Source organism: Camellia sinensis, chromosome 4 (assembly GCF_055761805.1).
Source record: "Camellia sinensis isolate YWXY chromosome 4, ASM5576180v1, whole genome shotgun sequence".
Classification (NCBI taxonomy): Eukaryota; Viridiplantae; Streptophyta; class Magnoliopsida; order Ericales; family Theaceae; genus Camellia; species Camellia sinensis.
This window is the reverse complement of record NC_138964.1, coordinates 31,522,037-31,532,225: the sequence shown is the minus strand read 5'-3', so window position 1 is coordinate 31,532,225 and position 10,189 is coordinate 31,522,037. Positions and strand designations below refer to the sequence as shown.

Genomic DNA, 10,189 nt, shown 5'->3' with positions numbered 1-10,189 from the left:
TGGAGGGTCAATTGGGTGATGATTGAGCTGACCGAGAGAAATCAAAAACAAATTTTGTAAATAAATAACAGATACACATTTGTGAAGAGATAGCAAAATCAGAGAAAAAAAAATCATTTCTTTTTTGTTCTTTTGTTTATATTTCTTCAGTGAATCCATTTCTCTGCATATCTGTGTGGCGGCCGATTTCAACAGATAGCAAAAACAAAGTTTGTGAATTTGAACAGATCACTCTCTTTTCTCTCTAAAAGGCTCATATATGTTCAAAATTAAACAAATAGATTAAGATAAAAGTGAACAAATAAAAAATGAACAGATAGGAAAATAATTTGAATAGATAAACATAAATTTGAATAGATGGGATTAACAAAAAAAATTGTACAGATAGGAAAAAAATTGAACAGATAGATAAAAAAAATTTAAGCAAACAAAAAAATTTGAACAAATAGATATAATTTTGAATAGATAGTCAACCGAAAGTCAAACAGATAAATAAATAATAAAAAAAAAAAGTTAAGAGGTAAAATTGGAAACAAATATTTTCCAAGACTTCTCAGTAAATTATTTTATAAATGGTGACTCTCTCACTAATAAAAAAATATTCACTGGATTTAATACCTTAGACGATTGTTAAAGTAGATTTTTCACAAATTTTCTCAAACCCGTTTTCCTTAATATATTTTCTTTTCAAATTTTTAAATGAATTAATCAACTTTGCTTTTGAACTGTGTAAATCAAGACATAATATTTTTTTTTTAATGATTCAATAAAAGTTAGCCAATAGAAATTCTTTTTAATTATTTAAAAAAATAAAATTTCTAGAAAGATAGTATGAGAGTTTTGAGTTTCACAATATTCTTCTCATTAGAAATTCTTTTTTCCTTAATATATATAATATAGATAAGATTGGGACTTTTGGCCAATTTTCTCAAAAATTATTACCAAATTTATAATTAAAAATAATAATAATAAATAAATAAATAAAACCTTGTTTAAAAATTATTTCCTTGTATGCGACTGCCCAGATTGATTAGGTCATTCCTGCCCTAGAAAAATGTCGAACAATGTGAAAGTGATTTACATGTCTACCTGCCAAAGACAATAAACACTCTTTGGTGTCAAGTTGGATTATATATATCGTTCTCATGACATTGTTTGACAAGGTAAATTTGAGACCAAATCAAATGTTAATGTCATGTTTACGTGTTGTATAGATACCCCCAAAAAGAAAAAATTATAGTAGGTGCAACAAACAAAGAAACAGGAGTTGCAACCTACCTGTCTCAAGACAAACCACAGACCACACACGTTTTATTCATGGCCCTGCAAAAATTTTCCTGGATAAGCTTCTTTTTTTTTTTCCTTTCTTATTTCCCCTCACTCAACCATTCCTTTGAATGTGAACCCACTCTCTATGTTGTCCCTACAGCCAACACTAACAAAAGTTTTTTTGATCGTGTTAACAAAGTAGGAAGGACCACTTCACGCGAATATTAACTCGTCCAATGAAAGAACCTCTCAAAAATGGAGTTAAGTTGTCTACATCTTGTTTTCTTCAGTTTCTGCTTTAGCGAGAACCTCGTATATCGGATCGTTCATATCTCTCATAGATCGCGTACTATTTCAGCAATGCATTCATCTCAAATAGCAGAATTGTAAACCTAACAGCAGAAGTTCTAGCAGCACCCCCGGTTTCTAAAACAGTGGGATTGTTGACACAACAAGCATTAAGGTAAATGTGAACCCATCAAACTGAAAACCCAAATTTGCTAGCAAGTGATATGAGTAGAACAAACACTCCAAGCATATATTGCGAAAAATCAGATATTCAGATATGATGTAACGATGCCAAATGTCATTACATGCAATGCTATACAAGAAAGGAACCAATACGAACAAGCTGACTACTGTATATCGCAACCAAAGCTTCCATACAAGATATAAAGGAACCCATAAGCTAGCTGATATGGTCTGAATAAGTCGAAACATAGACAGCTATACAAGAAAGTAAAGAATACATAAAATGGGAACAAGTCAAAGTAGAAGCCCTAACATCTACTCAAATTGACTCGGAATGAGTTCAGGGGTGCCCCTTCCATGCGTTGTCCTCTCTGTTGTTCCTGAAGGCACAACACCCAATTGAGTATACGATGATGAGGAATACAAGGAATATGATGTTGACGATGGCCACTTTCTTCCAGTCATGCTTGATGTTATCGAGAAGCCCAGCCTTGCACGATTGGCAGTTGAAGCACAGTGTGGTTGGGTCGCTGCTCCACTGGTTGCAATCGGAATTGTTATATGGAGTGTTGCCTGTGGGAGTCCAGTTGGTTGGGCTAACATAGGTGAAATTGCAGTCATTTGATGGCTTGCAGCAACCCGACTGTGAAAGGAACAATTAAAAACAAATTAAGTATAAACAAAGAAAACAAAAAATGTAGCAGAAAACACAATAGATTATTCCTAATGGTAAAACAGATGAAATAAAATAAAATAAAAGTAATTAGTCCAATTCCATCCCATAAAAAAGTGTTTCTGTTCAGATTCCATAGAAGATTTGTGTGAACAAAATTATATGCAAAAAGTGCTGTTACATAATCACACTACGGGTTTCCTTAACAAAGAAAAAGAGAGACGGAGAGTGGAGCTTCAAAAAGGAATGGAGGAAACTATAAATGGTGCTGATACTGAAATCCCTAGTTAAATAAGTTTCTCCGAATTCATTATGATTCCAGGCAATCAAAATACAGGAAATGAATCCTGAAAATCACAATTCACAAAACTAGAGAGATCCTAAATTCAAGTATAATTGTAATATTGAAAGTGCCTGTAAACCAACTGAAAGAATGATCTGGCCAATTAACTGACAGGCACAGAAATTGAACACAAAAAAAAAAAAAACAAGGATGCAATTTTGTATGAAAAAGTGAATGGATGATCAAAAAGCTCAAGACTGCACAGTATATACTGATGTGAACTCCAAATTTAGATTGATGTTAATTGCAGTCAAGAATTAAACATTAAAGTATGTTACCTATAAAATTTTCCCAAAAGTTACAGTATTGTAGAAACAGAAAGAATAACCTTTTTTATCATAAAGTCAGCTATGCTCAAAAGGCTTCTAACTTTTCAAACAAAATCATAACCCAGTGAACACAACAAATTCAAACCCTCAAAATAGAATTTCAAATTTCAAAACCTGATCTATCAAAAGCCCTAATCTAAACAATAACCCAAAACCAAATTCATAAATAAAAAAATATATATATAAATAAAGTCACATGCTTAAAACAGTATGTGTATGAGTGAGAGAGAGATTATTGCATATTTGGGGGTGATAGATCTGAAAGAAGACTAACCCAGAAAACCCAATTTCCCAAATTCAAAAACACAGAAAACCCAATTGCTCAAATTCAAAAACAACCAGATTAATTACAAAAACAATATATAAACTATACATATTCACATGTGTATATATATACCTGAATGGCGGACAAGTGCTCGAGATAGAATTCATCGGCAGTGGTGTTAGACCCATCATCAATCAAGCTCTTGCAAACCTTACTGTCCTGCAAGCAACTCTTGATCTTGTTCCAATTCTTGGTACTATTAACCCTCTTCTGCAACCAATTCGAGTAGTCTCCGAGCCTATACTCCTTATACCCCTTCCCAGACACCACCTCTCCAACCCCCTTGTTTGTGACCACGAATGCGAAGATGGTGAAACAGAAGAGAATGACGATGAGGAGGAACATAGCCAAGAGGTAGACCCAGAGAAGCAACGAGACGCGACAGCACGCGCCGATGAGTCCAGCCAGAGAGACCACCATGAGGAAGACACCCAGAATGATGACTGGCTTTGTTAAGAACTTCTCGCACTCAGATGCGCCGTGGTGGTTCAGCCATACTCCAGCCCAGACGATGGGGATTGAGAGGAGGAATGTAACGAAGTTTAGTATACCGACCAGGTTGTTGCTCAATCGAAACATCTTCAAACTCTTTGATGAGAGAGAGAGAGAGAGAGAGAGAGAGAGAGAGAGAGAACAAGGGAAGCGCAAGAGGGGAGACTTAAGAGAGAGAGAGAGAGAGAGAGAGAGAATGGTTGAGAGAAATGGAATGGGTGGGGGATTTATGTAGGGATCTCTCTCTCTCTCTCTGGTTTATGGAGTTATTTTCTGAGAAAGTTCAAAGTTCAAACTGTGGATGTGAATAATTAATTACACGCGCTAAACACTCAATTTTGTTTTGTTTTATTTTTTGTTTTTTTGGAGACCAATTATTCATTGACCCAAAACCAATCAAGCAACTTATTTGTGTAGACTTTATGTGTGTAAAATTTATATGAAATTTATACAAATAGATGATATAGATTGATTTGTAACAATGACATGAATTATGAAATAATTTTTTCCATTTAAATAGTATGATTTGGTGGGGAATAATAAAAAATTTTAAGAATTCTCAAATTTAATTCATAATTTGGGTGAGAAATTGAGATAAAGATGGTGATTTTGTAAATAAATTTATTTTATCTCTTATCAAAAATAGTGAGATTTGATAAAATAAATAAATAAATTGATTGGTTGCAAATCTATGAGAGAAATATCTACTTTTGAAGCCTTGACTTCCTATTTTGCTAAATATCTACTTTTTTATTTAAAATAAAAAATTTAAATAAATGATAGAAATAAAACTTGAACCTTAGGTCATCTTCAATGGTTCATCAAACCTTGCATCATGTTTGAAATTTGGTAAAAAAGTCACTTTTTGGAGCCCTAATGGTTTCAGCAAATTGGTATAAAAAATGAGAATTGAACAAAAAATTCATCAAAGTAAGAGCAGGCTACAGATTTCACTATTTTACTGTGCTTTACCGTTGTGGGAGACCAACCGGTCAACTAGTCGGATATCTGGCCGGTTGACCAACCGGCTGACCGGTTCCCTTTCAAATAGGTAGGTTCAAACAGGTCGAAAGGTTCAAACAGGTTTAAAAAAAAATTAGTCTTACCGATCGACCATTCCCTCAATTCTACATATATTTTGTTCAACAGGTTTGATACTCACCATTGGAGGAAGCCGTATCAAATTGAAAAAACAACCTATTTTTTATTCAAATTTGGTGAAAAAAGAAATGAACAGTTCGAGACGCTCTTAGAGGTTAATTGAATGATGAAGATTTTTATTACTTTAATAATATAAAAAATAAAATACTTATTTAAATACATATCAGCTGTTAGTTTTTTTTTTTTTAACACAAAAAAAAATCTTTTATTTATTTTTTTAAATATTCAAACATAATTGTGTCTATGATTTTGGGATTTTACGAGAATATGTGAAATTTTCTACACCTGCTCTCTAATTGGCTCAGATGTTGGTTGAACATCTATTTTGTCAAAAATTATTAAGTATTTTTAAAATATTACGTGTTTATATTTTTTTATTAATTTTTATTGATTATGTTTTTATATTTTTTTAATTCCTTATCATGAAATTATAAATCACAACTTTTTATCAATTATAAATATCTTAAAACACAACATAACCATATTTCATGAGTATCCAATAACTTCTCCTATTTCGTACGCCGCGGCAAGATAAGCGCCCCGTATCAATAAACTTTTGGCTTTTATAATTAATTAATGAATTTATGCACGATGACGTTACCGTTGTTGGATTTCAAAACCGACCTGAACGTCGGACTCACCTAAAATATAAACGGACTCTTAAATCCGGCTTTACTAGATTAAAAGTTGATTTATTATTTTTTTAATTATATTTTTTTATTTTTTATATATTTTTGAATAAAATTAAAAAAATAAAAAGTCAATTTTGAACTTATTTTTCCACAATAAGCCTTTGTCTTGTTTTTTCATTTTGCCTCACAGGGAGTCTATTTGGTTTACACATTCAAAATAATACACATTTTGATTAGAATCAAATTACAATAAAATTACATGTCAAATGCTTTTAAAAAACTTGTAATTATAAATTTATAATAAAAGTTAGCTAGATTTATCAATAAATCCTAAATATTGATCTTATGATCTAATTGGTCCCATTTTTTTTTTCTAATGATCCGTTTTGTCCTGTCTTTTTTGAAGGACATGAATGCCTTCAATTGACAGATTAATATATGTGGAATAGTTGTATATGAGGGGATCAGGTTTAGGCCCGTATGACATGCGCTTGTGAATTTGAGAGGGAGGTATTGTATGTGTGTCACATGACACATAATTGGGGTGTCACACAAGGATAAAGCGCACTAAGGGGTTTTGTACTACGCTTGTGTGTTTGCTGGTTGCCACATGGCACACAAACATCCACATACCCATACTTGTGCAATGTCAGTACATAAAAGAAATAAAGCCCAATCCCCCACGTACCCAACCTCACACCAAAACATTGTTTACTACTTTCTGTGGTCTCTACTTTCATTAGCCTATTTACACAACTTATTTGATCAAGTATTTTCATACACACAACCACCCAACCCACAACACACACTACCCCATTCCCACATCACACACGAATTCAGATCTTCGGTAGCCCTTTCCTGTCGCCCTTACCGAAACGACGTCGTTTTTTTTTTTAAATTTTTCCTCAAAATTTGAAATTCCCGCTTGTTTTCTACTCAACTCTATGTTTTGTTTTGTTTAGCCCTAAGACAGAGATGGTAGACGAAGAGAGAGAGAGAGAGAGAGAGAGAGAGAGAGAGAGAAAGAGAGCTGAGCTGAGAGATGAGACAGATGGTAGAGGGGCGCGACGGCGAGGGCGAACGAAGGATGGTGGAGGGGCGCGACGGTGAAGGACGAAGGATGGCCGAGGGAGGAGACTACCATTGCGAAGGACGAAGGATGGCGAAGGAAGGAGACTGCCATGGCAATGGAGGGAGCATGGCGGAGGGAGGAGACTGCCATGGCGAAGGACGAAGCATGGCGGAGGGATGCGACGCGACGGCGAGGCAAGATTGCGGCCCTGAGAAGGTAAACTAAGTGAATATCTGTCGCTGATATTTTTTAGATTATTGTAGCTGATATATACATATATATATATATATATATTTGAATATCTGTCTGAAATTTTTTATAAATGTTTCTAGAAGTCAAAAAAGATTATAGAAAAATATCAATTCTGGGTTTTTCAATTTTTTTTTTCATTTTTTGTTGTTATGTTCTTCAATTTTCTGTGGCTTTCAACTTAATATTTGTGATGGTAACCCAAATATTTTTTCAGTTATTTTTTCAATTCTGTTAATTTTTTCAATTAATTTTTTGACCCAGTGATGGAATTGTTCAAAAAGGTATATTCCACTACCAAACATTACAAAAATGTTAACAGAATTCTGTTAATTGAAAAAAAATTTGACCCAGAATTCTGAAAATTAACATAATTGATCTAACTGTTATGTGTTCAAAAAAAATTTCAGTTAATTCTGTTAATTGTTCAAGAATGAAGAACATAACAACTACCAATTGATTTAATATTTGTGTTATGTGTTTGTATGACTTGGGCAAAAGGTATATTCCACTACCAAACATTACAAAAGAATGGAATTGGTGTTATCTGGAATTCCAAACCCCCTCTCTCTCCCTCTATGTGTCCCAAGAATTCCAGATAACAAATATTCCAGGAATTCCAGATAAAACAAATATGACTTGTGCTTTATCTTGCTGAATTGGTCTTGGAAGTATTTTTTGAATCATCTTGCTGAAAATTTCACCACTAAAAATACAGTAATCTTTTGACTTGGGCAAAAGCTAGACATGGAATATTGGAAAAGCTTTATCGTGTGTATTGTAGTACCAAATATTACAAAAGATAACAATCAGAAAAAAAAAATAGGTAATAAGATAAATGGGTAGCCCTGGTTAGGCATGACAGAACCAATCTCCACCGAATAAAAAAAAGAAAAAAAAAAGTTAAACAAAGTTGAAGCATATATATATATATATAATTATTCATATCATTCATCAGTCCCACTGGTATATTATATGTATAGGAAAATGTTATATAAATTACTCAGTAGTATTTGTAGGCACACTTCTAAAAAATCCTATCCATCAATTTTTGGGAAGTAGCTTATTTTATTATTTGTATGGTACTCAATTGTAGGTAATGGAAGAAAATAATGTTGTTGATGAGTTGGGTAGTTGTGGTTGGAAGCCAAAATTGGGCATGCTATTTGACTTTGAACAAGCTGCGTATGACTTTTACAATAACTATGGCGGAAAGGTGGGCTTTAGTATTAGGAAGTCGTATGCACACAAGAACAAACAAACCAAGGAAATAACTTCACGGATTTTTGTATGTTATAAAGAGGGAACTCGGGGTATTGACAAGCGAGATCCACTAGTAAAATTTTCGAGACAAGAGGTGCGATGTGGTTGTGGTGCCCGGTTGAGTATAAAGTTAGATAGAAATTTAGGGAAATATGTTGCAATTGATTTTGTTGAACATCATAATCATGACCTTGTGCGTCAAGAGTGTGTTCATATGTTGCTATCCCAAAGAAAAATATCTACCACCCAAGCAATTGAAGTAGAATTGGCTTCAGAATCTGGAATTCCTCTTAGGTCTGCTTATGAGCTATTTGGTAGGGAATGTGGTGGAAGAGCATCACTTGGCTTCACCAAATTGGACCAAAAAAATTATTTAAGATCGAAGAGACAAAAAGATTTGGAATATGGAGAAGCGGGTAGTGTGTTGCAATACTTTCGTAAGAAAACTGTGGAAAATCCATCCTTTATTATGCAGTCCAATTAGATTGTGAAGAGCAGATAACTAATATATTTTGGGCCGATGCTCAAATGATAATGGACTATGCTCAATTTGGTGATGTAGTGACCTTTGACACTACTAACAAAATAAATAACGAGCATAGACCTTTTGGAACCTTTGTTGGATTTAATCATCATCGAGAAACAGTTATATTCGGTGCAGCGTTGATGTATGATGAGACTGCCGAATCATTCACATGGTTATTTCAGATTTCTTTGGAGGCAATGTCAAACAAAGCTCCAAAAACTATTTTCGCAGATCAAGATGCTGCGATGGCTAAGGCCATTCCAATTGTCATGCCTAATACAAACCACCAACTTTGCACATGGCATTTGATGCAAAACGTTGTGAAGCATGTAAATTGTCTTTTTGGAGATGTGGGGGTGAAGGGTGTGTTTGCAAAATTTATGGATGAAATTGATGATGAAGAAGAATTTAGAATACGATGGGACCAAATGCTTGATAGGTATGATGCACACAACAATCATTGGTTAAAGCAAACTTTTGGTGTGAAGGACAAATGGGGATGGCCATATGTTATGAATTCTTGGGCAGCTGGAATGAGTACTACTCAACTAAGTGAATCATTCAATGCATGTTTGAAGGATTATCTCAATTGTGATCATAACTTGATGGAATTTTTCATGCACTTTGAGAGGGTGCTCTATGACAAGAGGTATAAAGAATTGGAAGCCGAATATAATTTGTCCCAAAAATTGTCAAAGGTTTCCATTCCAACTTTGATGTTAAAGCAAATGGCAGATATTTACACCAAAACAATTTTTGAGGAATTCCAAAATGAGTACGTGCAGTTCATTGAAGCATCCATTGTAGGCACTCTTAATGGTGGTGAGAGTACCATATTCACAATTTGAACGGTAGTAGATGGAAACAAAGATAAGAATATGATAATGCATAGAGATGGTTTTTTGAGTTGTAGTTGCAAGAAGTTTGAAGTGAAAGGCATAGTGTGTCGACATTGTTTGAAGGTGCTTAGAGAAATATTGAATGCAAAAGACCTTCCTGCACAATACATCTTGAAACGATGGACTAAGAAAGCAAGGGCTGAAAGTGTGAAAGATAGCCGTGGGTATGATGTCAAGGCTGATGTCAAACTACATCAAAGCGATCGATATGGGTCATTGATGAATATGTTTAGAGCAATAGCAAGTAGAGCCGCGGAAAGTGAAGAAACTTATCATTTGTCACTTGCAAAAGGTGAAGCATTGAGCGTAATGGTTGAAGAGAAATTAAGTGTGCACACTTGTGGTGAAGTGGAGGTCACTGAATTGAGAAATTCCTCAACTAACACATGCCCACAAAGTGAGGAAGTAGATTGTCCAATCCAAGCTAAGGGACTGAAGAAAAGACAAGCAACTAGTAAGGGAAGAAGGAGGATCAAGGGCGGGAT

At 34.2% G+C, this 10,189-nt stretch overlaps 3 protein-coding genes across 3 annotated transcripts; 2 read left to right on the top strand and 1 right to left on the bottom strand.

Annotated features, from left to right (window-relative positions):
- Nucleotides 1-1,808: 1,808 nt before the first annotated feature.
- LOC114300213 (tetraspanin-7) lies at nt 1,809-4,390 on the bottom strand. Its single transcript, XM_028245095.2, has 2 exons — nt 3,483-4,390; nt 1,809-2,383 (listed from the first exon to the last, which is right to left on the bottom strand). The coding sequence occupies exons 1-2, from the start codon at nt 3,987-3,989 to the stop codon at nt 2,081-2,083; spliced, it is 810 nt and encodes a 269-aa protein (XP_028100896.1). The 5' UTR covers nt 3,990-4,390; the 3' UTR covers nt 1,809-2,080.
- Nucleotides 4,391-6,854: 2,464 nt separating this feature from the next.
- LOC145823667 (protein FAR1-RELATED SEQUENCE 5-like) lies at nt 6,855-8,763 on the top strand. Its single transcript, XM_082923166.1, has 2 exons — nt 6,855-6,983; nt 8,113-8,763. The coding sequence occupies exons 1-2, from the start codon at nt 6,855-6,857 to the stop codon at nt 8,761-8,763; spliced, it is 780 nt and encodes a 259-aa protein (XP_082779292.1).
- Nucleotides 8,764-8,813: 50 nt separating this feature from the next.
- Nucleotides 8,814-9,653, top strand: LOC145823666 (protein FAR1-RELATED SEQUENCE 5-like). The gene has a single exon (XM_082923165.1). It carries the CDS (start codon nt 8,814-8,816, stop codon nt 9,651-9,653), a length of 840 nt encoding a protein of 279 aa, XP_082779291.1.
- The last annotated feature ends 536 nt before the right edge of the window (nt 9,654-10,189 follow it).

Bases quoted from the DNA above. Each gene is read 5' to 3' on its own strand.
- LOC114300213 (XM_028245095.2), bottom strand. From the start codon at position 3,989: ATGTTTCGATTGAGCAACAACCTGGTCGGTATACTAAACTTCGTTACA. The intron at 2,384-3,482 runs GTATATATATAC...TTCCTTTCACAG, and splicing joins AGCACTTGTCCGCCATTCAG to TCGGGTTGCTGCAAGCCATC.
- LOC145823666 (XM_082923165.1), top strand. From the start codon at position 8,814: ATGGACTATGCTCAATTTGGTGATGTAGTGACCTTTGACACTACTAAC.
- LOC145823667 (XM_082923166.1), top strand. From the start codon at position 6,855: ATGGCGAAGGAAGGAGACTGCCATGGCAATGGAGGGAGCATGGCGGAG. The intron at 6,984-8,112 runs GTAAACTAAGTG...ACTCAATTGTAG, and splicing joins AAGATTGCGGCCCTGAGAAG to GTAATGGAAGAAAATAATGT.